Source organism: Arachis hypogaea, chromosome 5, assembly GCF_003086295.3.
Source record: "Arachis hypogaea cultivar Tifrunner chromosome 5, arahy.Tifrunner.gnm2.J5K5, whole genome shotgun sequence".
Lineage (NCBI taxonomy): Eukaryota > Viridiplantae > Streptophyta > Magnoliopsida > Fabales > Fabaceae > Arachis > Arachis hypogaea.
The window spans coordinates 90218744-90246271 of NC_092040.1; the positions used below are offsets into that span (position 1 = coordinate 90218744).

At 34.5% G+C, this 27528-nt stretch overlaps 2 protein-coding genes across 2 annotated transcripts; both read left to right on the plus strand.

Moving 5' to 3' along the window:
• The first annotated feature begins 13325 nt into the window (after nucleotides 1-13325).
• Nucleotides 13326-16128, plus strand: LOC112801820 (disease resistance protein RPV1-like). Its single transcript, XM_025844760.3, has 4 exons — nucleotides 13326-13934; nucleotides 14005-14589; nucleotides 14692-15265; nucleotides 15478-16128. The coding sequence occupies exons 1-4, from the start codon at nucleotides 13435-13437 to the stop codon at nucleotides 15895-15897; spliced, it is 2079 nt and encodes a 692-aa protein (XP_025700545.1). The 5' UTR covers nucleotides 13326-13434; the 3' UTR covers nucleotides 15898-16128.
• A 533-nt stretch (nucleotides 16129-16661) lies between these two features.
• Nucleotides 16662-22706, plus strand: LOC112801823 (uncharacterized). Its single transcript, XM_025844762.2, has 4 exons — nucleotides 16662-17250; nucleotides 20999-21586; nucleotides 21918-22024; nucleotides 22313-22706. Exons 1-4 carry the CDS (start codon nucleotides 16760-16762, stop codon nucleotides 22582-22584), a joined length of 1458 nt encoding a protein of 485 aa, XP_025700547.1. The 5' UTR covers nucleotides 16662-16759; the 3' UTR covers nucleotides 22585-22706.
• The last annotated feature ends 4822 nt before the right edge of the window (nucleotides 22707-27528 follow it).

Sequence of the window (27528 nt, forward strand, 5' to 3'; positions counted from 1 at the left end):
GATCTGTTAGCTGAATTGAAGATCTTTTTTTATTTGAAAGTTTGGTTGAGTTCTTTTAAATTGATGATTTGTTCTATTATGTTACTGTGTTGTTGAACATGGCATTTTTTCCCACTGAATGCTTGCTTTTTGTCGGTGATTAAATGATGAATTTTGCTGTTGCCTAGGTCTGAAGAAACCGAGAACTCCTTACCCTTGCTTTTCCCCTGAAACTTCTATTCTTCAAATGTTATTATCATTATTATGTAGAGGGATTTAGCTTAAGTTTTGCTTGGTTCGTAATGCATTTGGGAGGTTGAGATTTGTAGATCGAAGATATTGAAAATAATTTTCTATTATTTTGGACTTGGACGACTAGATATATAATTCCTTAAAACAGAACAAATTCTCTACTTTTACCCATTTTTAGATTCAATTATAAATTATGTGAATCAAAATGTAGTTCTATTCTATGCAGCATGTAACCTAGTTGTTGAGCACGATGCATACAGTGGTATATGGATTGAATCTAGTTTCCTACAATAGTTTTTCCAAACTCTTCTTTCCTTTTTGGTCATTCCAACCTACTGTGCTAGCAACATTCGAATTAAAAGGTGTTGGTTTCCCGTGTGGTGTTGTCCGATCATGGGTGTTGAGTGCATCCTAGTGATATGCTTTTGCACTTGCCTGGTTCATTTGTTTAATTTTTGTATTTTTTTAATTTTAAATTTGCTACTTGTGTTGTTTCCTTCGTTACTCTCTTGTGGTTGGAAATTAGTTTTTCTTTTTCTTTTTCTTGGGAACCAATTGAAGGGTATGGGATTACACCAAGACTGTTTTCAAGATTCCGAAGTTGATATGTCCTTGTTATATTATTCTCTCTCTTTCTACCCCTTAGATATTATAAAAAAAAAACTTGATTATATCACTTTTGTTATGACCTCCAATGCTTTTCATTGGTTGCAACAATTTAAAATTTTTTTTATCAGAAGATATGATTTAAAAAAAAGAAAGAAGCTCTACAAAAATAGTACAGGCTAATGATTTAAATTAAACTTGCCTTCTCTATTGAATTTTTCTGCCATATTTATTTTCTAGCATTAATGGTTAGTGCAAAGTTCAATTTAAACCTGTTTTCTTGCAGCGCTATGTTCGTTGAGTTGGTTGAGTAACATTGTCCATGTAATCGAGTTAGATACTTAGATGTGAAATTGGTGACTTTTACCTGGAGTTTGAATGCCCTAGATCTTTTCTTTTGTCTCTTCTGTTTTCTTTCCATGTATTTAATATGAACATGTCAATTCCTGTTCCTTTGTAGTGTTGTCTTCCAATCGATACTTTTGACTACCATACTCATATATGGTGACTTCTAACTTCGGTACAGCAGTTTGTGTGTTGTTTTTAATGATTTTGACTGTTAGCTTTGAGAATGGTGATAGGCCCAACGTGTTGTTCTTCCATCCTAGTTGTTGACACACTTTCGAGATAGGAGAGTAAACGTTTAATGAGCAATTATTGGTCGTCGTTTACCATAAATGCTGAATGTATCATATATACTAAATTTTGCTTTTTATCGCTTTTTATTTTTGACCGAGCACATAGAAGTTATTGGATTGATCACATGGATGGTATAGTTGTTTATGCTTCCAGCTATCTCTGACCAAAATCACGCGGTGCATCGGTTGTGGGGGGTTATCAATGATAAGAGGATTTGATTTTAGTTTTAACTTTTTTGGTGGTGTTTTCTCTTTGGATGAGGTATTGGAATTAAATCCCGAACATGTTTTTGTGCAGTTAAACGACCGAGTGTATTGGAGATTTAACTTTGGGGGTTTAGGAGCAAGATTTTGTCCACACACACACCTTGTGTTTTTGTTTGATCTAGTCTTACGTCAGTTTGACAAGCTGTTTCTTTCACTTATCTTCGACTTTCTGTATACGTGTTTTCCATAATTGGTCACACTAACCATAATTGGAGAATTTTGCTTGAACATTGTGAGGGGTTTGAATTATGTTAAAATTGTTATTGATGAGTTTGGAAAACTCTAAATTAATATTTGTGATGACTAAACATTATTAATATAATTGCAAAATTAATTTTGGATTAAATGTTGATTAAAATAATTTTGCAATGCAGGTTTATATTGGGCCTAAAATTAAATGATATGATGCAAGTCCAAGTGTGAATTTTACCTAGCATTAATTCAAAGATTATAATAAACAAAGTGAAGCTGAATTATTAATAGGCCAAAATTTATGTTAATTAGCCCAAACTAAGTTTGATGGAAAGATCCATTAACTTGGTCCAAATTGAGAAATAGAGAGAAAGAGCTCCATGCATGTTTCCACGGAAATCAAATTCACTTTTGAATGGATTTCAAATTTTATTCTATTATACTTAATGCAGACTTTGGAAAATGGAAAGAGAAAGTGGAGAAATGATGTGATAACCTTAAGTGCACTACACGCTTCTAGGCTTGGGTTTCGAATCAAATTAATTTATCTCACTCTCTTTCCTATCTTCACTAAAGAGCAATTTTCTCTCTCTAATCTCTCCTTCTTCCTTCGGTCATATCACAGAAAATTATGAAAGCTAAGTTAAGCTACCAAAAGGAAGAAGAAGCTACATGCAACAAGACCATCAAGCTGATGGCAAGAAAACATAAAAAAGAAAAGTATGCTGTGGCTGAGATTCTTATCACTTATGGTAAGATATGGTGATGAGATCTTGGCTTCTCCATACCAAAAATGGTATAAGGAGATTCGGCCAGCAAGGTGAAGATCCTTGGAGAATGGCTTGTCTCTGATTCTGCTCAACCACCATCGGAAGTAGCTAGGGTGGCTACGTGATGGAAGAGGTAGAGATTGAAGCAGATGAACTATCATCATCATGAAGCATCAAGGGCCAGAAATTCATCTTGGAGAGCAAGCCAAGGATGGAGCACTCGGATTGATAAAGTCTGATGACCAAGGAAGAACTAGAGGTATTTGCATGTTGGGTTTTGCATGAGTTACCTCTTTTCTCTCTCTGGCCGAACCGGTTATGTATGAAGGAAAAGAAGTTAAGCTTGGGTTTTGGTTTTAACTGTGGAGGCTTCCCTCTTCTATAAAAAGGGTGAACAGCCACAGTTTGATTCAAGGAGTTAGAAGTAAGCAGTGAAAGTGCAAGGAACAGAAGTTTCATAGCTACCTAAGCGTACAGATTTTCTTCTCCTTCAATGTATTCTGTTTTGTATTTTTCTGTTTAATTTTGTCATGTCTTGAGTCTCATGGAAAAAGGCAAATAGTGAAGTTTGTATGAAAAAGCCATAGAGCAGAAAAAGGCAGAGAGTGTAAAATTAAAAGAAAAAGCCATAGATGTCCTTAGAGTTCCTTTGTACATCTATGTTGTGTTTTATAATTCTGTGGAAATCTCCTTGTAAGTTGGGTTAGGACTTTACAGCCGCCCAATTGTGGACTTTTGATTTGATTTCTGTATGAGAACTCCCTTATTGATTTATTTATTATTACCAACTATTATTTCCTAATTAAAATTATTTTGATATAATATTTATATGATCTCAAGTCGATTATAGATATATTGTCTAGTCACTGAGTTAAAAAACTCACCCCTTTTTTTTAAAACATTTTTCAGGAACAATTACTTGTCTATGTGAGGCTTTCTATTCAAGATGTAACGATCTGCAATGAGTACTTATTTGTTGACGAGTTCTTAAATGTATATATGCTCCATATGACACAGGCAGGGTCCAACTATTCTTAATTATTTTAATTTTTGTTAAAATGTATAACTGTTTATTTTAGAACTTGTAAAATATTTGTAACTTTTGTATTCAATTTATATTTGAGTATATTAGACTTGCTATAGGAATATTTTCGTGAGCGCCGGTCATGACTCATTTTGGGCTGTGACACATTTAATGTGAAATTAAATTAAATTGAAATGTGAGTTTCGGTTACCTATGAGAGCATTTAATCAAATTAGAATTTGAGTTCCAGAAACTAATGCATGCATTCAATTTAATTCAAATTTGAATTCCACCATAAAAAAGGAGTTGGTAACAGAACCACTTCTCTTTCCATTCTTTCTTTCTTTAATTTCGAACCAAAGGCTTTGTTGGTCTACTGATAGGCAAAATTGTGATTCACTCTTTTCATAACTTGAACAATTCTTAGCAATGGCTCCAAAAACTTGGTGCACACTACTATGGTTCACTCACATTCTTCACAACTTCGCACAATTAACCAGCAAGTGCACTGGGTCGTCCAAGTAATAAACCTTACGTGAGTAAGGGTCGATCCCACGGAGATTGTTGGTATGAAGCAAGCTATGGTCATCTTGTAAATCTCAGTTAGGCGGATAATAAATGGTTATAGAGGTTTTCAAAAATAATAATAAATAAACAGAAAATAAAGATAGAATTACTTATGTAAATCATTGGTAGAAATTTCAGATAAGTGTATGGAGATGCTGTGTTCCTTCTGAATCTCTGTTTTCCTAGTGCTTTCATCCAATCTTTCTTACTCCTTTCCATGGCAAGCTGTATGTAGGGCATCACCATTGTCAATGACTACATCCCATCCTCTCAGTGAAAATGGTCCAAATGCTCTGTCACAGCACGACTAATTATCTGTCGATTCTCGATCATGTTGAAGGGCAGCGAATATCTTAGAATAAGAATAAGCATGAATTGAATAGAAAATAGTAGTAATTGCATTAAAACTCGGGGTACAGCAAAGCTCCACACCCTTAATCTATGGTGTGTAGAAACTCCACCGTTGAAAATACATAAGTGATGGTCCAGGCATAGCCGAGAGGCCAGCCCCCCTTGAAGGTCTAAATCGGATACACTGATTAAAGATCAATCAAAAGACATCTAATACAATAGTAAAATATCCTATTTATACTAGACTAGTTACTAGGGTTTACAGAAATAAGTCTAAGTGCAGAAATCCACTTCCGGGGCCCACTTTGGTGTGTGCTTGGGATGAGCTTGAGCTTTACACGTGCAGAGGCTTCTCTTGGAGTTAAACGCCAAGTTGTAACGTCTGTTTGGCGTTTAACTCTGGTTTGTGACGTGTTTCTGGTGTTTTACTCCAGAATACAGTATGGAACTGGCGTTGAATGCCAGTTTGCATCGTCTAAGCTCAAACAAAATATGAACCATTATATATTGCTAGAAAGCCCTGGATATCTACTTTCCAACTCAGTTGAGAGCGCACCATTTGGAGTTCCGTAGCTCCAGAAAATTCATTTCGAGTGCAGGGATGTCAGAATCCAATAGCATCAGCAATCCTTTGTCAGCCTGAATCAAATTTTTGCTCAGGTCCCTCAATTTCAGCCAGAAAATACCTGAAATCACAGAAAAATATACAAACTCATAATAAAGTCCAGAAATATGAATTTTTCATAAAAACTAATGAAAACATCCCTAAAAGTAGCTAGATCCTACTAAAAACTACCTAAAAACAATGACAAAAAGTGTATAAATTATCCACTTATCATCTACCAAAAGGTTTGTTTTGGACTATGTATATATTTTCTGGCCCAAATAGCTTTGATATACTTTTAAATATTTCAGCCACTTAGTATGAAACATTTTTGGATAGAAGCTGATTATTTTCATCACATTGGGCTTATGTGACTTTAGCCCAATAATCAAAACCTGCACATTAGCAAAATTATCATCCAAACAATTGAAATTAAAAATTGAAATAACAATTTTCTAATTAATATTAATAATGTTTGATCATTATTATAATTCAATTTTTCCAAACTCAACAAATTGTATTTTCAGGGTCATATGAAATGAAAATGGAAAAGTATATGGAACCAAGAGGTTTCAGCCAAAAAACTAAACAAAACCATATTAATTTATATTATTAATTAATTAATTTTAAATTTTTTAAATTTAAAATTGATTAGGTAAACCTAATTAAAACCTATAAAAACCTTCCTCTTCTCTCTCACATTAACCTACTCACCTCCAACAATCACACACACAGACCTGTCTCTCTCGCTGTCAGGCCCTCTCCGCCTCCCCACTGTAACCGTGCTACGCAACACATCGATGGATCTCACTTCTAGGTCTGTGGCTTTTAGGTAAGGGGTGAGAGTGGGAACGTTGTTCATGGATATGTTCAAGCATTCTATTTCAAACCACTTACCCGCATAGCATGCGTGATCATTCATTCCAAACGGGTAAGGGATCTCAAATTCTCCACACATAGAATCACACTTCGGTGAGATTGTGATTTATGTAGATTCCGAAGTATGTACGAAACATAAAAATGTTAGTATGATGTCAAACGCAAGTTGAAGAAACATTGCATGTGTTGTAGCAAAAGAATGCGTCCTGCAAACTACACACTTGATCTTAGCCAAAAGGAGTCCTTGAACAATTACAGAAATATAAAAAAAATATTTATTTAATATAAAAAAATATTCTAACACTTAACAAAAGAAATATCCAGTTATATTTTAGTAAACATAATTAAATATCTATAAAATTAAAAAAAATATGAAATTCTTAAAGAAATAGAGACATTCACATTTGTAATACAAAAAAATTTGAAAAATATATAAAAGAACATCCATTTAGTATGAAAAAGAAACATTCTGATACTTAGCAGAAGAAACATCCATATATATTAACTCGTAAAGATTTTGGATTCACCCAGAGCTATTTGGCTGGTTTTTGGCTAATACCCTTTTGGTTCCCTAGCATTGTTGAAAATTGGTATTTGTTCGTTTCATGTCCACAAAAATAGTGGAATATGTCTGTTTCAGAATTCACAAAAAAAAAACCTAAGTGTGATTTCTGTCTATTATTTTGACTTTTTTGTATTAGATAATCTTCTGCTCATATTTTTTATAAAATAAAAATGTTTGAATGTTTGATATCTATAATTAATTATCAATATGTTTGAGTATATATCTATCACTATTATTAAAGTGAACTTATTTTAACTAAAAGTTTATTATTTATACAATTGTCTCTTGTGGAATTATAAATGCTCTTATTATCACTGAGTTGTAAAATTTACTCTATTGTTTTTCATTTTTTTCAGTTCTGTTCTAGTTTTGCTCGAGTTTGTGAGCCTTTTATTATTTAAAGACTTGATATTTTGTGTAAATAGCCTGAAAGTTTTTTAGACTTGTTAAACTGATTCATATAACCCAAATTTAGTGACTTGAAGTATGTTGCTTTATAAATATTTTAGTAAATAGAACTAATAAATCAGGCTTTGCTATAAATATTAAAGTATAATTTTCTATAAATATACTGAGTATATATTAAATATGATGTCTAGATATATGATATTATTAAAAATTCTATTTGTTTCTGTTTCTGTAAAATCAATTTTTAAAACTTCCTAAAAAAGATTTTTTTTTTAAGTTCCAGTCATAGTCGAATTGGATAGTGACAATTTGAGTCCAAGTAATTTAAATGTCTTCTTGGCTAATATTTCTAACACTTTTTACCTTTTACGGAAAAAAATAAATAATATGATGACTTTTTTATTTATGTTTACTACTATATATGTTATTTATTCAATTTTAATATTTTATTTTATTTTTATCATATATTATATCATGCATCAATTATACTAAACATTATTATCTCTAACATAAAAGGTCAAATAATTTACAAGAAAATTATATGTCTGGCGGGCCATTCTATAATAAACTATAAAGGATAAAAAACTGACTTCTATATAGTTGATTTTTCATTGTGCAAAATTAAGTTTAGAGAGTCACACTATTGAAATATCATACGTATTTTATAACGAAGATATAATTGTGATTTATCAGTTTTTTTGGTGAACAACCAAAAGAAAAAACAAAAGAGTAGAAAAAAAAAAGAGATCAGGTTTTTAATAACAAGAGAAGACAAACTACTTCTGACGGTTGGTGCTAAAAGTAAACTTCATCAGTTCTGATACCTCCAGATCTTATCTTTGTCAACCGATCTGCCACGACATTAGCTTTTCTTGGGATAAGCTCAAAACGAATATTCCATCCCTTTTTAACTTCAACTCAAAAATTAGTTGTATCACTCATTTTTCAAGATGCCAAAGTGAAACTTGCCAACCAGTCACTAGCTCAAAAGCTGCTGCGCAATCTGTCTCACAGACAACAAACTTAAGACCGGCCTCCCAAGCCCAAGCCAAACCTTTCCAAAGCCAAAGCCAATTGATATTCCTATCCCAATTCAACTTATTCTGAATTAACCATAAATATCCTTGTTTAGCAGGGTAAAGAGTGTGCTTCTAACTCCAATCCAAATCATGACCAGAAGCCAAAATATGTACTAAACTAAGAATATCTTCCCTTAAGTCCCTAGGAATAAAAGAGTAAATCCTCTCCAAATGCCAAACTCCATTACGGTAAACATCTTCAATGGTCAAAGCAGCCTCACAGATATCAAGAAATTCAACCCTCGTTTCTACTGGCCCAGAGTGCAACTAAGAGTCAAACCAGAAATTCTTAGAAAGAGCTCCTACTTCCCAAACAAACCCTTCCTTTAATATGGAAGCTGTGTGCACAATAGACTTCCATATATATGATGAAGAACCCATTGCTTTAACTGCAAATAGGTTTCTATTCTGGAGGTATTTCTGAAGCATAATCTTAACCCACAGTTTCTCTTGATTCATCAAAATTTGCCAAACTAGCTTTCCTAATAAAGAAAAATTGACCAACCGCGACTCCCGCAAAGCACGACCTCCAAACTTTTTTGGAGTCGTCAAAACTCTCTAAGATGCTAAATGAAGACCACGGTGATTATGACTATCAGACCAAATAAAACTTCTAGTAAACTTATCAATGTTAGAGCACACACCTGATGGAAGAAAGCTTACTTGCATCCTATAAATAGGTATAGAAGATAAAACTAATTTAACAAGGCAAATCTAACCAGCTTTAATAAGGAATCGACCTTTCCAAGATTCTAGCCTATTAGTAAGCTTATCAACCACATCATTAAAATCAGCTTTAGTAACTCTGCCATGCTTAAGGGGGACACCAAGGTATTTTTTCAGAGAATTAGCAAAGCGGATAGAAGAAATACCAGCGAAGAGATCCTTGCGTTGTCTAGAAATATTCATAGAACAGATAGCACGAGATTTGTCAAAATTCACCTTCATACCAAATGCTTTGCAAAAGGTGGCCATAGTGTCTAAAACATGAAGCACTTGAGATTTTTTCGCTTTGCAAAAAAGGATAAGATCGTCTGCAAAAAGGAGATGGGAGATTACAGGACCTCCCCTAGACACAGTCAGTAGTTTTCATCTACCAACCTCCACTTGCCTAGCAATGAGGCAACTTAACCTCTCCATACAAATAACAAATAAGGAGACATAGGATCTCCTTACCTCAAACCCCTCTTTGGCTGAAGACCATCCAACCGGTTACCATTCCACATTAGAGAAAGGGAGGAAGACTTGACACATTTCATAATAAGAGAAACAATAGTACCTGGAAAGCCAAATATTAGAAGAGATTGCTCCAAAAACTCCTAGCTCACCCTGTCAAAAGCCTTTTCTAGGTCAATTTTAAAAGCAAGAACACCTTTCTTTGATTTGGTTTTCTTCATAAAATGGAGAACCTCCTGGGTTACAATGATATTATCTGGGGCACCCTTTCCAGAAATAAACCCTCCCTGCAGAGGGCCAATGATATTTTGTAGAAAAGGTCGTAACCTCTCCACAACCACCTTAGTTATAATCTTGTAGATGATATTACTAAGGCTGATAGGACGAAACTCTTTCATGCGAGACGGGTTATCAACTTTAGGAATCAGCACCACCAAAGTGTCAAACAGAGCACTATCCACATCAAACCCAGTGAAAGCCTTCTTAACAAGTTTCCATACCTCTGTACCGACCACTTTCCAATATTCCTTGAAGAAAAAAGCCTGAAAACCATCGGCACCTGGGGCTTTAAAGAGTTCATGCCCATAACCACCTTCCTAACCTCTTCTTTAGAAACATCTTTTGTGAGACTTCAATAGCCTCACGAGATAAAGAAGGTAATTCATGATCCCTCAGCATATCAAGGTCTACCTGTTCCACATTGCAAAAACGATCTCTATAAAATCCAATTGCACAGTCTTTGAGTTCTTGCGGATCAGTACTCCATCTTCTATCCTCCAAAAACAACCCCTGGATCTTGTTACGCTTCCTCCGCATAATGGTTTACATATGAAAGAACTTAGTATTCCTATCTCCAAATCTGACCCAGTGCTCTTGGGATTTTTGATACCAAAACAACTCCTCTTGCATAAGCAGATTACTATATTTAGCCTGTAACTCCCTTTCTTCCTGTATAAGGGATAAAGTATCAACTCTCTCCATTCTCTGTTGGATACTAGTCACACGCCTCTCCAATTCTCTCTTTCTTTTAAAAATATTTCCAAAGACATCTCGGTTAAAGGCTAAAGCATCATCTCTGACCTGAGAAAGGCAACAAATAGGATTGGATCTACCCTTGTCCCAAGCACCCCTGACCACTGACGAAAAACTTGGGTGATAAGACCAAGCTACTTGAAAACGAAAAGGTTTTACCCCGACTCTTCTATCATTACCTTGACATCGTACCATAATGGGACAATGGTCAGAATGCATCCTCGCCAAATTCTCCACATAGCTTTCCAAAAAACGAAAACATCAAGCATCAGTAGCCACAGCCCTATCCAGCCTCTTCACGATGAACCGATTACCCTGCATATGTCTGAACCAAGTGTACAAAGATCCATGAGCTCCCAAATCAATCAAACCACACTCATCTAAAAGAGCTCCAAACCGCTCTGCCCTTCGAGAGACAAAGTTCCCACCTTTAACCTCAGATGAAAGAAGGATCTCATTAAAATCCCCAATAGCTAATAAAGGACCTGAATAATTTCTAAAAAAATCTGTCAAAACCCTCCAAACTTCTTCCCTTATGCTAGGAATGGGACTTGCATAAATCGCTGCATAGACCCAAGAGAAACCGTCATTCAAAAACTCAATACACACCACTTGCAAACTCACTGCCACGACATTGCAAGATACTCCGGGCCATGCAGAGAGCACCCAAATACCTCCACTATGCCCCTGAGCTTCTTCAATATGAATAGAAGTATAACCTAATCTGTTCCAAAAGACAACCACCTTTTGGAAAGCACAATGAATCTCTAAAATGATTAAAATGTATGGATGAAAATTCTTTACCAATTATTTCAGATGCACCCGAGCTAGCTTATTTCTAGCTCCTCTCACATTCCAAGCTATAATGTTTGCACAATTTATATTAATATTACTTGGAGTGAGACCCACACCTCAGATTATTTGAGGGTAGTAAGTGGGGTCTCCACTGTAACCACACTGTTCCCATTCTCAACTGGGGAATTCTGAAGAGAATTAGGCCTTAATCTCTTTAAATTGCTTCTGAATGGCATTTTAGAAGTTTCCGTGCCTTGCGAATAAGCCCCTGCCCGTTCTGAACTAGGTCCTTGCTTGCCACCCGTCACACCTTGAGCAGAGGTAGAACCTGGTGAAGCTAATTTAAAGTTCCTCACTTGTTTTAACACTTGATTTCCCTTACTTATGTGTAAAGATGATTCAACCCCACTTATGCCTTTCATAGCAGGTTCTCCTTTAGCAACATAATTAGAAGATTTATTCATATAAGCTTTTTTAGACTTATTCTGGTCATGCCTACCCAAAAAGACCTTTTTGCCCTTTGTCTTTCTTTCCACCTTGGTCCACGTTGTATCCCCTGCATGTGCCATTCCATTACTTGCACTTCCTTATCCTTATTCTTCTCTATCCCAATTGTAGCACTACCAAAAACAAAAGGCTTCTCAATATTAGAAGAAAATGGCACCTGATCCATCTTCTCATGATCTTGTTCGTTGTCTTCATTCACCCCTGTTTCATCAATGTTCGTCGAAATTGAACTAATCAATTTACAGTCCACACCAACATGCCCATAACAACCACACGTATTGCAGACCAACTCAAGGCTTTCATATTCAACATCTAAAACCCTCCCATCCACCTCAACACTACGAGTAATAGGAATGCCTAAATCAATCTCCACACAAGTCCTCGCATACTTCCCTCTTGCTGCCATCTTAGTTGCTACATCGACTTTCACGGGCTTTCCCACCGCAGCAGCAATCCTCAACATAGCCTTCTCATGGTAGTAACGAATCTCTAAGCCGTAAAAGCATACCCATACAATGGTGGATCCAAAAATCTCCTCCTCTGAATAGAATTCAGGTGATCATGGTTTTACAACAAGATAGAACCCAGATATCATCCAAGGACCACCAAGTAATACCCTCTCCCGATCTTCGAAAGCATCAAACTTCACCAGAAAATAACCATTTTCTACGTCCAGAACTTGAAACCCACCCTTCAATCTCCACACCATACCCAGCTTATGCACCATCGCCGTGTAACTCATATGCTTGCCTAATACTTTGACGACGATCGCTTCCTTATATGGTACAGATAACGCCGCCAGCCCTTTTTCTGAGAAGATGACCCGAGGAGGATGCGAATCCCCGTGGTTCCCTTTTATCACCTTGGTTAGCCTCTCTCCATCTAAATCCTCATTCCAAAGCATAGGAGACGGAGACTTTTGTCCAGTCACCATGTCGCGGAAGGAAACTTTTTGAAAGCTATGTTCTTTTTTAGAAACCCTAGTACCCTCCTCCTTCTCACCAGAGACAACCCCTCGACGCTCTTCCCCTTAGTTCTACCACTGACATTACCGGTTACCTCACTGTATGTCACCCTCTTCGTAAATCTTCCGCTCACTCCGTCACTCATACCTAAACCCTAGCAGAAAGAGTACTTTAATTAAATCAGTTTAAAAATAGTTAATTATTTTTTAGTGTGACAAATTTCATTTAACTTTTTAACAAACACAATAAGGAAGGCAACAAAAATTATTCTTGTAGTGATAACTAACAATGCACGCATTTTTTATTCTAGTGACTTATGAAATAATAGCATTACCAGGAGGAACTTGAAGTTAAAGACTTGTGTTTGTGTGCTAAGTTGGCATGTTTGGAGGAAAAGAAAGGAGAATTTGAACAGCAAATTCGTGCAGTAAAAGATGAGATTTCAGATTTCATTTTACAGTTAGAGAGATAGTTGCTAAGAGAAAAAGAGTTGACGACAGATCACTTATATTTAAAGTCAAGTTAAATTGTTACAATTTAAAAGAAGGATCTCAAAAGATGGCGACTAATCAGAACTACCTTTAAAATAAAAGAAATAGGTATGGATATTAAATTCTCAGTTACAAATAAACACTCTTATTTAACATTTATATATTTCTAACACTTACTAAGCATTTCTATTATACTGATTGATCATGATCATGATCTTCTTATTTAAGTACTTATACGGTTTTCAATCAAGATGCAAACAGCAGCGTCATACTAACAGCTAGCTGGCATGGCTACTCAGCAAGCTTCCAACTCTTGTTCTTTTCCTTCCTTAACGGAGAGGGACAGGGAGTGGGAATTCGATGTGTTCATCAACTTCAGAGGCCCTGAAACCCGCTACGGTTTCACTGGCTATCTCCACAAAGCTTTTTGTGAAAAGGGAATCCGCACCTTCATGGATGCTGAGAATCTTATTAGTGGGAATAAGATCCTGGAAACATTTGATCGGGCAATTGAAAGCTCTAGGATTGGCATCATTGTGTTCTCGGCGCATTATGCTGACACCGATTTCTTGTTGAGGGAACTTGTGAAGCTATTGGAGTGCTCTCGACGTAAAGGCCAGTTTATTTTGCCGATTTTCTATTACATGGATCCCGGAGACGTGCGGCATCAGAGAGGTAGCTATGAGAAAGCAATGGCGGTGCATGAGGAGCGGTTCAAGGATGAAGTGCCAATATGGAGAGCCGCTCTGCGAGACGCAGCCAACTTATGCGGCTTACATTTCAAAGGGTATGTATCAATTTGATACTTGCCTTAACTTACTCCTCATGTTAACATCATTATCGAACACATTGTGCAGGGATGAATTTGAATACGAATTTATTGAGAGGACTAGTAAACAGGTGTTGGCAATTCTTAAAGAGGACACGCTACCTGTTGTTGCTGATTATCCAGTCAGAGCAGAGTCCCAGGTGAAATCGTTTTCAAACCCAAGGCAATACCAACACCATGTGTTCCTCAACTTCAGAGGATGTGATACTCGCTATCGTTTCACTGGCAGTCTTTACAAAGCTCTCCAGGACAAGAAAATCCACACCTTCATGGATGATGTAGGTCTGCACAGAGGGAATGATATATCAAGAACACTTATTCAGGCAATTAAAGGCTCCAGGATTGCCATCATTGTGTTCTCCGAGAACTATGCTGATTCTTCTTACTGCTTAGATGAACTTGTCAAGATCTTGGAGTGCCATGAGTCTGATGGTCAGTTCGTATTGCCAGTTTTCTATGATATTTATCACGATCACGTGCGATATCACACAGGAAGTTATGGGAAAGCGATGGCTAAACATGAGGAGAAGTTCAAGGACGACTTATCCAAAGTCGAAAAATGGAAACAGGCTTTGTTTCAAGCAGCTAATTTTACTGGCTTTGTTTTCGAGGGGTACCTTATCATATTTTGTTTACTGTTCTTTTATTTTTTAAATAAAATTCCAAATAGGTATGACTTAGTACATATAATTGTCTTGTCTTATATATTGAGCAGGAAACAATATGAACACGAGTTTATTGGAAAGATCGTTGAAGTGGTGTCAAGGGAGATTAAACGTGTTGCTTTGCCTGTTGCTGACTATCTGACTGGACTAGAGTCTCAAGTTTCAGTAGTAAAGTCGCTTCTATTTTCTGATGGCTATGATGGAGTCCAAGTGGTAGGGATTCATGGAAATGCTGGATCAGGCAAAACAAAAGTAGCTCATGCAATTTATCATTTGATTTCTAACGGTTTTGAAAGTATATGTTTTCTTGAAAATGTGAGAGAAAATTCATATAAGCATGGTTTAGTGTATCTTCAAAATATGCTTCTTTCTAATGTATTCGAAAGGAAGAATCTCAAAGCAACAAGTTTTGAACAAGGAATTTCAACAATAAAGCACTGGCTCCAACAAAAGAAGTTCCTTTTGATTCTAGATGATGTTGACAAACCAGAGCAATTACAAGCTCTTGCTGGAAAACCTGATTGGTTTGGCCTTGGAACAAGAGTCATTGTTACAACACGGGACAAATGTTTACTAGAGAGCCATGGGATTAAAAGAATATATGAGATGGAGAATTCAAATTCGGTAAATATTCTGAATTACTTAGTATGATGTTCAAACTGTCCAACTTGCTTGGTAGAAGTATATGAAAGTGGCAATCTTCCTTGGATCAATATAAAAGGATCCACAATGATGGAATTTAAAAGATACTTAGAACTTTAACCCCTTTTTTTCCTGCAAATTAGACATTTGAAACTTTTAATCTTTTAACTTACCATCTCATTTTCTCCTCTCAGGAGTCAAATATCAATGCATCCCCTGGAAAGGACAACAGAGAACAACTGGGTGAAAAAAGCACTTCCGGTGATCAAGTCAATGGTTCGCTAGAGCCTCTAGTTTCTGAAGATATTAGTCTTGAAAGGAGCAAACAGGCTTCTCTTATTCAAGCGGAATCAAATACAGAAGTCATAGGATGTAATGAAAATCAAGCAGACATTTGTCATACTCATTTCCCAGAAAGAATTGATAATGGTAAAAAAGAAGTGCCAAATGGAAACAAGGAAGTCGATATGGCTGAGAAGTGTTTCTCCGCTCAGTTAGAATCTTTGGAGGAAAAGAAAAGAGAACTTGAAGAGGAAATTCGCGCAATAAAAGCTGAGATTGCAGGTTTTCAGCGCAGAGACACAGTTGCTAAAGAGAAAAAGAGAAGTGTTTGACAGTGGAAAAATCCTGACAGTTGAAGGGGCTAATTTGAGGAACCATGTGCCAAGGTAATATTGAAGCATAGTGGTAATGTCTTAGAGAACAGGTCATTGGAGAGCGTAGCAATATTCAGGTTCATGTTAACCAAAATAGGGTGGTTATTAAAGTGTATTTACAGAAGCATATCCTGTATGATATATATGATTGTTGAGTTTCAGTGACACTAGTGTATTTTTCATTTCTTATTCACTGGACTGAACTTTTTTTTTCTCAATTGCACTGATACACAACAAGAGAAAACATACACTATCTTGTTCATCATGATGAAACAAGCCAAGTTGTGTTTTTCCCTACACTATTTCCTAGATATTTTACCAATATAGTTGTGCTCTTGGAAAATCTTCATAATTTGCATGACTATGATGAGGAGATAAAACTAGAAAGTTAAACTAACAACCAGTACATGGAAGAGGAACAAAGTCACTAATAAGAACATCTGATTCTCCACATTTTTCTGCTGTCATTTTCAGTCATCAACAACTACCATATGACAGTCATATACCTTCTTTTAGTAGAGAGTTAATTATATGTTTTTCTTTGTTTTTTCAAGAGCTGCCTAGAAGTTACATAACTGATGATTAATTCATTTAATTGAAGCACCCGCAAGGGTACGGTTGACCGAGAAACCATTGGCCCACACGGTTAACAGGAAATTAAAAGCTATTTTTTTTTCCCTGAGAATCAAACTTTAGACCTTTTAAAGATACATCTGAGAAGTTTAGAGGACGCCACATGTATATAATTATATTGGTTGACCAGACTTGTATGCGCGTGATCAGTGTTTGAACTCTTGTCTAAGCTTCCTTCTAAGCTCTCATGGGTCTGCAACCATCCCACTCTTCTTCTTCCTCTTCCTGGCATTGGGAATACGATGTGTTCCTCAACTTCAGAGGCCCTGACACTCGCTACGGTTTCACAGGCTATCTCTACAAAGCTCTCTGTGACAAGGGAATTCATGCCTTCATGGATTTTGACGATATTCACAGAGGGAATGAAATCTCCGCATCACTTATGAAGGCAATTGAAGCGTCCAGGATTGCGATTCTTGTGTTCTCTAAGAACTATGCTGAATCTTCTTATTGCCTAAACGAACTAGTGAAGATCATGGAGTGCTCTCAGCGTCATGGCCAGTTTGTTTTGCCAGTGTTTTACGGCGTCGATCCTAGCGTCGTGCGGCATCAGAAAGGTATTTATGAGGAGGCACTGGCTAAGACTGGAAGGACGTTTGAGCATGCCATGGACAGAGTGCAAAGATGGAGGACTGCCATGGCTGACGCAGCTAACTTGTCTGGCTTGCATTTTAAAGGGTACCTCCTTACAGTTTTCTTTTACCTTTGTCTTTATTATAATGTGAAATTAAATGTTTCAAAGTTTAAATATTTAATTGTGATTAAATTAAATAATAATAAATTAGTTATTTGTTATTTTATTTAATCTTTTAAAATAATATCACCAATCGATTATTTACTTTTAACTATTTTCTTGCAATTTTTTATTTAAATCAAATTGATCAAATAATTGAATTTCGATTAATTCAATTCAGTTTTCGGTGTACATATTAAGTTTTGGTTTACATGGACTTAAAGATATCGTTTTTTTGTCAGTTCTTAAAGATACTTTGAACAATACAAATTAACTAGATGACAAGTACGTGTTGAGGTAAAGGCCCAATAAAAAAAAAAAAATAGTTTTTTACCATGGAAATTATTGGAATTATTCCACCATGGTTTCAATATGTTAAAAAAGCTCTTTTTTTTTTAATATCCTCCTCTATTACTATAGAAGTTGATAAGTCCAATATTTTTATGGTTTGGGATATTCTTGAGTTTAATTTATTTTATTTTAGATAAAGTCTTATATATTTACCATAAAAGTTAATAAGAACTTATTTACTTTTACTTTAAAGTCTTATTAGTTTTTGATGCATGATTATTTTTAAATTGTTTAACATGTGTATTTAATTATAGGAAGTCACTTAGATAAATGCTGAAAATGTCTTTTTATAAAGATGCTTTTTAATAATTAAAATTTAACACATATAATCAATCAAATCGTGTTATTTTTGTCAAAATTAGGCTAGACAAATTGATTTGACCAAAAAATGGTGAATCAAATCTTAAGCTGGTCTAAATTAATATTATTTTTTATAGAAAATGACTATAATATCCTATTATAGAAAATGACTAAAATACTCCTATTATAGATATTAATTTTGAGAATCCTAAATTTTAGTCCTTTATTTTTCTATCGTAGGATTAGGATTTAGAATTTTTAAAATTAATATATATATATATATATATATATATATATATATATATATGAGAGTATTTTAATCATTCTCTATAATAAGGGTATTGTAGTCATTTTTTATAAAAAAATATTAATTTAGACCAGTTCAAGATTTGATTCACTATTTTTTTGGTTAAATTAATTTATCTAACCTAATTTTGACAAAAATAACATGATTTAATCGATTATATGTGTTAAATTTTAATTATTAAAAAATATTTTTACAAAAAGACGTTTTAAGCGTCTTTATCTAAATGGCTCCCTTAATTATATATTATTATGTCGATAAAAATAACTATTTTATACTTGTGCTGTGCATAAATAGTTATTTAAAGAAAATAAATTCAAGTAGATGATTATAAAAAAATCATATAATATATGTACTAAATTTGAACTCTAATTGTGCTTACTTAAATTATGAAAACTTTTTTTTTTTAAGTTAGAAATAGGATTTGAATTAAAGACTTTTAGATGAAGAAAAGACTATGTCATATAAAGTATAACTTGTTGGTACTTAAATTATAAAAACTTAATAAAAAAATATATTATGAGAACCATGTGAGAATGAAAAAAGTTTAGGAGACAGTATTTTTATTAAAGTTTAGTTAGCACTTAATCAGCAAAAAAAAAAGCAAGTAATTTCATATCATTATGATGGTTTTAGTGGTTAAGAGAAGGGATGGTTGAATCTTAGCCCCCTTTTTTGCTTGATTACATTTTCTGGTCTTTGAGGAGACTTTTCTGTTTTTGTCTCGTCCCTAGCCACGAGACTTTTTATTTTTGTCTCGTCACTTGGCACGAGATATTTTTGGTTTTATCTCCTAAGCAGTAGAAACAGAAATGGAGTAGTAGGAAAAGAAGATTACACCCAGATATATCTTGGTTCAGCTACTAAGTGCAATGCAGCCTACATCCAGTCTCCATCACAACTATGATGGAATTTCACTATAATCAACCTGATTACAAACTGTAAAGTGCTAACCCAACTTACAAGGGGATTCTCACAGAATCATGAAACACAACATAGATGAACAAAGGAACTCTAAGACATCTATGGCTTTTTCTTTAATTTTGCACTCTCTGCCTTTTTCCGCTCTATGACTTTTTCATACAAACCTCACTGTTTGCCTTTTTCCATGAGACTCAAGACATGACAAAATTAAACAGAAAAATTACAAAACAGAATACATTGAAGGAGAAGAAAATCTGTAAGCTTAGGTAGCTATGAGACTTCTGTGCCTTGTACTCTCACACTTTCTCCTTGAATCAAACCGTGACTGTTCACCCCTTTTATAGAGAGGAGAAGCCTTCACAGTTGAAACAAAAACCAAGCTTAACTTCTTTTCCTTCACACAAAATCGATTCGGCCAAAGAGAGAGAGGAGGTAACCCATGCAAAACCCAATATGCAAATACCTCTAGTTCTTCTTTGGTCATTACTCTTCATCAATCCGAGCACTCCATCCTTGGCTTGCTCTCCAAGATGGATTTCTGGCCCTTGATGCTTCATGATGATGATGGCTTCATCTGCTCCAATCTCTGCCTCTTCCATCACTTCGCCACTCTAACTACTTCCTGTGGTGGTTGAGCAGAATCAGAGACAAGTCATGCCTCCAAAGATCTCTTCCTTGCTGGCCGAATCTCCTACTTTCTTTTTGGGTATGAGAAGCTCGAGATTACCTCACCAAATCTTACCACTTTTGGTGAAAATCTCAGCCACAACATACTTTTATTTTGTTATGTTTTCTTGCCATCATCATGATGGTCTTGAGACGTGCTCCATCTTCTTTTCCCTGAGTAGGTGTAGCTTCCACGGCATCCCTTGTTTTCTGGTTAATGACCGAAGAGAAGAAAGAGATGAGAGAGAAGAAACAATCTTGAAAAAAAAGCAATTTAATGAAATAAACAAAAATTAATTGAGAAGAGGTTGCTTTTACTTCCCTTAGGTGGAGTAGCGTGAAGCATAATGATTTCCATCAAATCAAAGTCAAATTCTCTCTCATGTTTCCAATGCTAGCAAATTGAATTTGAAATCCATCCAAAGAGTGAGATGGAATCCGTTGGAAGCATTTGAAACTTTATTTTCTTTGCTTCATGGTTTCGGACCATGCATGAGAACAATTTTTTGGGCTTATATCAATAATAGATAAAACTGGCCCAATGAATAAAAATGATTTCAGCCATGAGCAAATGATAATATTTGCTTTTCTGATGAATTTTTGGATCAAGTATTGGATTACTAAACATGGAACATAATTGGATTTTGGAGCAATGAAATTCATTCTGGCCCAATAAATATCACAACAATTCAGCTACACTAATCATATGTTTTTTGCATTAAACCAAAGCTGAATGTAATTGAGCTTGCACCAGAATTTTGTTTTCGACCCAATAATAAACTGCATCACAAAATTATTAATTAATATGTGTTAAATGAAAATCAAATTAATCATTTTATAATTAATATAATTAATAATGTTTAGTCATTACAAATATTAATTTAGAATTTTCCAAACTCATCACATTAAAATCATCAATAATAATTATTTGATAATTATAAATCACAAAATTTGCTCTCTCTTAACACTCATTCAGTCATTCGTGGGAATGTAAGTGAAAATATAGGACCTCCATATTAATTTAATATTTTATTGAAAAAAATTAAACAGCAAATACATCCAAATCAACACTAAAAGTTGAATTGAATAAGAAACGTAGACGTTGTTTTTGCAGTAGTTAAAGCATAAAGCTCTTTTACACTATGCAGGGATGGATACGGATATGAGTTTGTTGAGAAAATTGTTGAACAAGTGTCAAGGCTGATTAAACGTGTTGATGATTATCCAATTGAACTGGAGTCCCAAGAACAAGCTTCCTACTCGTCTTTGGCTCCTTCCTTGAGCAATGGATGGAAATACGATGTGTTCCTCAGCTTCAGAGGCACTGATACTCGATTTGGTTTCACTGGCAATCTCTACAATGTTCTTTGTGGCAAGGGAATCCACACCTTCATGGATGATGAGTCTCTTCATAGAGGGAATGAAATCTCAAGAACACTTGACAAGGCAATTGAAGGGTCCAAGATTGCTATACTTGTGTTCTCGAAGAACTATGCTTATTCTTCTTATTGCTTAGATGAACTTGTTAAGATCATGAAGTGCTCTCAATCTAATTCCCAGTGTGTTTTGCCGGTTTTTTATAACGTGGATCCTCCTCACGTTCGACATCAGCGTGGTAGTTATGAGGAAGCACTGGCTAAGCATGAGGAGAGGTTCAAGAATGATGTAGACAGACTGCGAGATTGGAGGGCTGCTCTGCATCAGGCAGCTAACTTAACAGGCTTCCATTTCAAAGGGTACCTTATCAGCGGAAATATTTTATCTAGTATTTATTAATTATTATAATAATTAATAAATGTTAAATAAAATAAGTTATAAGGAGAGTGCTAGGTAAATAATGACTATTTTAAACAACATGAACAACTACCAATTAAATAAAAATACACTATATCTCTAAATTATTAACCTAAATCTTAATATTAAAACAATCATCGATACATCTAGTGAAATAAACATCTGATATATTTATTGTTTACATTGTTTAGTATTTTTATTATCTGCCTATACTTTTCCATGTAAAAAATGTTGACTTGGCACAAAATTGTGATCATATTGGCTATTTGGCAGGAATGAGTATGAACATGAGTTTATTGGAAAGATCGTTCGAGTGGTGTCGCGGAATATTAGAAATATTGCTTCTCCTGTGGTAGGAATCCATGAAAATGGTGGTACAGGTAAAACAATTCTAATTCGAAGGTTCATATTTTCTTAATTAAAACGTGATAGAAAATTCAAATAAGCATGGAAAACTAAAGGTGACAAACAAAAGCAATTACTTTGGAACTAGTCATCGTTACATACAGGAGTCAGGACAAAAATAATCTTCACTCCGATAAATAAAATTTTATAACTGCTGTTGGATTGCTAATTGAAATGCTTTTAAAGCTGATAACGTTAGTCCAAAAACTTAATTATATGAATGTTTCAACTTGTGGAAGTAACAGGTTCCAATTTGTTTGCAGAAGCAGAGTCTCTTCTCCAAGACAACCAACGCAACACTTCAAAAGTCAAAGCAGAAACTGAAGCTAATGTTGAAAACTTCATGGAAGTCGATGTGTTTGAGAAGTCCGTATGTGTTCAGTTGGAATCGTTGAAGCGAAAGAAGCGAGAACTTGAAGGGGAAATCTGTGCCATTAATGACCAGATAACAGAATTCCAAAGAAAGACAGTTGCAAAGAGAAAAAAAGCGTTTGACAGTGGAAAAAATGCCAAGTTGAAAAGCATAGTTACATGAATTTATCAATTAGGCGGCATTTTCTGTATCATTTTGTTGTAGCAATTTGTTCACGTTCCAAAATATCATGAATCGCATATAAATTCGCCAATAAAGATAGTGATGGTATTATCTCCAACTAATACTTGATGTATAGAAAGAGAAAAACCACAGTCATAAATGTTTGAATTGCAAAGAGGAAAAGCAAGCAAATATATCTAGAAGAAATTAAAAAAAGAATAAGTGAAGACTGAAGAGAGAAAAAGATAGAAGGGTAGAGCCAACTAAGAAAATAAGTTTACTTTTTATTTATGGGCCCCGCTACACATACAAGCAAATAACGCATACAATCCTTACAAGTTGGCCCAACTCAGGTTTAATCCACGTGCACTCCCTTCCTTTAAATGGAGCGTCAATTTCACGCGCGTCACTCGAACGATTACGCTTCGAAAAAACCGCTCGTTATGGCTCACCCTTCCTCTTCTCCTTCAAAGATAACACAAATCCTCAAGTTTCGAGCAACATTCCAAATTGAAGAGACATTTGAACTCGTTGCGAATAATAGCAGAAACCATCAACAAAATATTATTCAAGGTACGTTATTGTTTTACTCATCTTGTATATTTTTCACATTTCTGTTTCTGATTTCGAAATCGAAGAACTATGTTTTACTGTTCTTCTATGTTCTTCTAGGTTTTATTGATCTTCTTGTTCTAAGAAATTGAACACATGGTGTAAATATATTTGATCCAATTATAAGTAAATTTTTTTCCATAATTAAACTCTCTCTGGTGTATTCAAAATGTCTGATTTACAGGTACTATAATATGAAGTGGTGATCCAGATAGATTGGAACCCATATATGACGGTCTGCATAGAGATCTGCATAATACACCCAAACACAGACTATAAATACACCCGATAAAAAATTAAATTTACACCCCTGCTGCAGATTTTAACCCAACACTACCTGAAAGCCACTTGTTGTCCACAAGACCAAAATTAATTAAACTCTCTCTGGTGTATTCAAAATGTCTGATTTACAGGTACTATAATATGAAGTGGTGATCCAGATAGATTGGAACCCATATATGACGGTCTACATAGAGATCTGCATAATACACCCAAACACAGACTATAAATACACCCGATAAAAAATTAAATTTACACCCCTGCTGCAGATTTTAACCCAACACTACCTGAAAGTCACTTGTTGTCCACAAGACCAAAATTAATTAAACTCTCTCTGGTGTATTCAAAATGTCTGATTTACAGGTACTATAATATGAAGTGGTGATCCAGATAGATTGGAACCCATATATGACGGTCTGCATAGAGATCTGCATAATACACCCAAACACAGACTATAAATACACCCGATAAAATATTAAATTTACACATCTGCTGCAGATTTTAACCCAACACTACCTGAAAGCCACTTGTTGTCCACAAGACCAAAATTAATTAAACTATCTCTGGTGTATTCAAAATTTCTGATTTACAGGTACTATAATATGAAGTGGTGATCAGATAGATTGAAACCCATATATGACGGTTTGCATAGAGATTTGCATAATACACCCAAACACACACTATAAATACACCTGATAAAAAATTAAATTTACACTTCTGCTGCAGATTTTAACCCAACACTACATGAAAGCCACTTATTGTCCACAAGACCAAAGTTTAGCAGAAAATCATTCCAATTCCTATCAAATGAGTCTTTGCTATGAGAGTTTCATTTTCCCTCTCTGCTACATGTAATCAATTGATTCTTAATCTCGTTTTTCTTTCTATTTGTGCTTCGAACTCTTGTAGAAAAACCTGCAACCTTGGTATAGTTCCTGTAAAATTTTCCAGCATCTTCAAGGGTGGTAAAGGTCATTCCAACCTTCGGAACAAACTGGTCATCAACAACAGAGAGGTTGCAGAATACATCATGTCAAAAACTATAAATACACCATGTCAAAACGAAGCTGGAGTTACAGAGAGAAAAACTAACGTCAATGACGAAAAACAAACCAATGAGAAAGGAGAGGAAAAGAACGATCGAAAAACCAGGAGAAGACGCGCGAGAAGAAGAACGATGAAATTTGAAAAGAAAGAAAACAAAGAAGGAAACAAATCTTTTAAATTTGGTAGTTATACAAACGCGGGATCTTTGTATAGCGCGTGTAAGTGACGTAAAAGTTGCAGCGCGTTTTAGTGGATTAGGCGTTAATGAACTTGTAATAGTTACAAGCCCTAATCGCTTGTATACTAAGCTTTTCTCTTTATTTATTTATTTAAGAATGTACTAACTATTACGTTAGAACGTATCACATATCTAAACCGCGTGGAAAAACTTACCTTCTAGATACGTTTCCATGTAAAACTTGCGTTCCATACTTCCATATAATTATGCTGAAACTAATTAGGAATGAAAATGATAGTAAGTTGATGGGTATAAGTGATTAAGGGATTGGAGGTTGAATCTCGACATTTTTTCGATTTTTTTTACTTAGTTTTACTAAGATAATTTGAGAAGATATTTTTGTTTTGTTTTTTGTCAAAATAAGAGACACTTTTTTTTTGTCTTCTAAATTAGAGAGAGATAAAGTAGAAAATTGAAAATTGTATATAGATATATCCTAATTCAGCTATCTAGTGTAATGTAGTCTATATTTAGTCTCCGTTACAATCGTGACAGAATTTTACTATCATTAAATGGATTATATTTACCAATTCTCCTTAAAATCTACCAAATCTTATTTAGGACAAATTCATATTCTAACCCAATATGAATTTAATTAGAACTCTACCTAACTTTTCAACAGTCAAGTGCTAACTCAACTTGTAAGAAAATTTTTTCAGGATCATGACACAAAACAGAAAAATATATAAAATATTTCTAAGATAATTTATGATTTTTTCTCCAAGTTTAACTCATTATCTTTTTTTTATTTTTTCTTATAAATCTTTGTATGTTTGTCTTTTTTAATAAGACTCAGGCAAATTAAACTGAAAAAAAAATATAACATGAAACTATGAATGAGAAGAACTTAGAACAAGTTCAGATAGCTATGAGAACTGAACTCAGTACTCTGTTTTTTTCTCTTACCCTCAACCCTTAGCCGTTCACCCTTATTTTAAAAGAGTAAAGCTTCTATGATTGAAGCAATTTTAACCTCTTTGTTGTCTTCTTCTCCAGTATTAGACTTTGCAGCAGCACATCAGAACAAAGAGAGAGAATGCCGAATCTTTGACATACAGCTTACCTTTTCTTTCAAACTTCTTTGATCTTGATTGTAAATTTTTTCTTTGGCCCCAAATTTAGTTTTGGACTGTGGATTTACTATTGAGCTTGTTTGAATTTACTATCTCCATGGTTGTTTGATTTATGCTTGAGCCTTGGCAATTTTTTCACTATTTGTTGGTGTAGTTCAAATAAAAAAAATCAACTTTTGAAATGTTCTGATCTGATGCAATCCTCCTTTTTGTTGTAGCCCTAAAACTTACTTGAACTTAGAAACACACTTTTGTTCTTTACCGAAACTTAGCCTCAGAACTTTTCTATTCTTTCTTTCTTCCTTGTTCTGAGAGTGATGTAATAGAAGAGAGAGAGAAGAAAGTAAAGAGAGTTTGACTTTCAGTTAAAGAAAGATAATACTCGAATGAATCAATGAATTAAACTTGGAGTTTAAGTTTCTAAACGGTGAGTTTTGGTGTATTTATCGAATGGGCTTGAATCTTTTCTTTAGACCTATTTATTTTTTTTTCTCATAGTTCAGCCATTCAATTTTGGATCAGATTGTTGCTATAGCTGAATTGGAATTGGTTTATATGTGTGGATTTGCTATTGATGGGTCTTGATTATTTGCACCTTGTACCCATGTTAATTAATTTATTTTTTTACACAAATACAACAAAATTATACAAACAAATAACTCGATAATATTTGTTTTTCACTTTAATTTAATATTTAGTTTTTTAAACTTAACATAAATTCTAGTTTATTTTGACTAATTTTTTTTTACTATCAAACATTTTCGTCTTTCAAATATCACATTAAAATTTATTTTAAATTTTAAGTATTAAATTAAACTACATTTAAAAAGTATGTAAAAAAATTTAAACTTATACTATATTTTAATTTCTATTTTGGTTTTTGATGTGTGGTTTGAATGGAAAGACATTTAAAATTAATTTGGATTAATCTATTAGTTAATTTATTAGTCTATTAGATAAAATTCTAATTTGCTTATGAACACTTAAATAGAGTTTAAATTTATACAAATTAATCTTTGAAATGTGAGAGCAAAACACTTGAAAAAAAACAAAAAAAAAAACCCAAACCGGAGAGACGTAAAGTTGATGCTCGTAAGTGAATCACTGAGTACAACGAGTCAATCACCTTATACATTTAATAAAGTTCCTGCTCTGTAGAGTCTAAATTATTTTAGAATATAAAAACACAGCATGGAGACATGGAAAAACACCTCGAAGGTGAGGACTGAGGAGTGTGTAAGTATTTGAGTAAGTGTAAAAAGCACCCGATTCTTTTATACATTCCGCCGCGAGGGATTGACTGTAAATCATGTTGCTTGTATGCGAAGTTTGTATTCGTAGGTTTTGATGAATGACAAACCAACAAACGACATGAAAGACAAACCAACAAACAACTTGAATGAACAAGCATGATTGAAAGATCAACCAACATTCAACGTTGAGGAATGAAGAGTTGAAAGCAACACAACAACAACAAGAAACTCAAGTCCACAACATTTGAAGACAAGTATAGTGTCTTAGAACTTAGGTAACTTCTTGTTAAGAACCAATTGCTAAATCTCTCAACACACACTCACAAAATGTTTTGGCAAATTCGATGCTAGCCAAATGGTTTAAAAACTTGTTTTCAAAGGTACAAAAGCATAGGAATTGACTCCAACAAGTTTGAGATCAATCCTAAGCATTTTGAAGTGA

Bases quoted from the DNA above. Each gene is read 5' to 3' on its own strand.
- LOC112801820 (XM_025844760.3), top strand. From the start codon at position 13,435: ATGGCTACTCAGCAAGCTTCCAACTCTTGTTCTTTTCCTTCCTTAACG. The intron at 13,935-14,004 runs GTATGTATCAAT...CACATTGTGCAG, and splicing joins TGCGGCTTACATTTCAAAGG to GGATGAATTTGAATACGAAT. The intron at 14,590-14,691 runs GTACCTTATCAT...TATATTGAGCAG, and splicing joins ACTGGCTTTGTTTTCGAGGG to GAAACAATATGAACACGAGT.
- LOC112801823 (XM_025844762.2), top strand. From the start codon at position 16,760: ATGGGTCTGCAACCATCCCACTCTTCTTCTTCCTCTTCCTGGCATTGG. The intron at 17,251-20,998 runs GTACCTCCTTAC...TACACTATGCAG, and splicing joins TCTGGCTTGCATTTTAAAGG to GGATGGATACGGATATGAGT. The intron at 22,025-22,312 runs GTAAAACAATTC...ATTTGTTTGCAG, and splicing joins CCATGAAAATGGTGGTACAG to AAGCAGAGTCTCTTCTCCAA.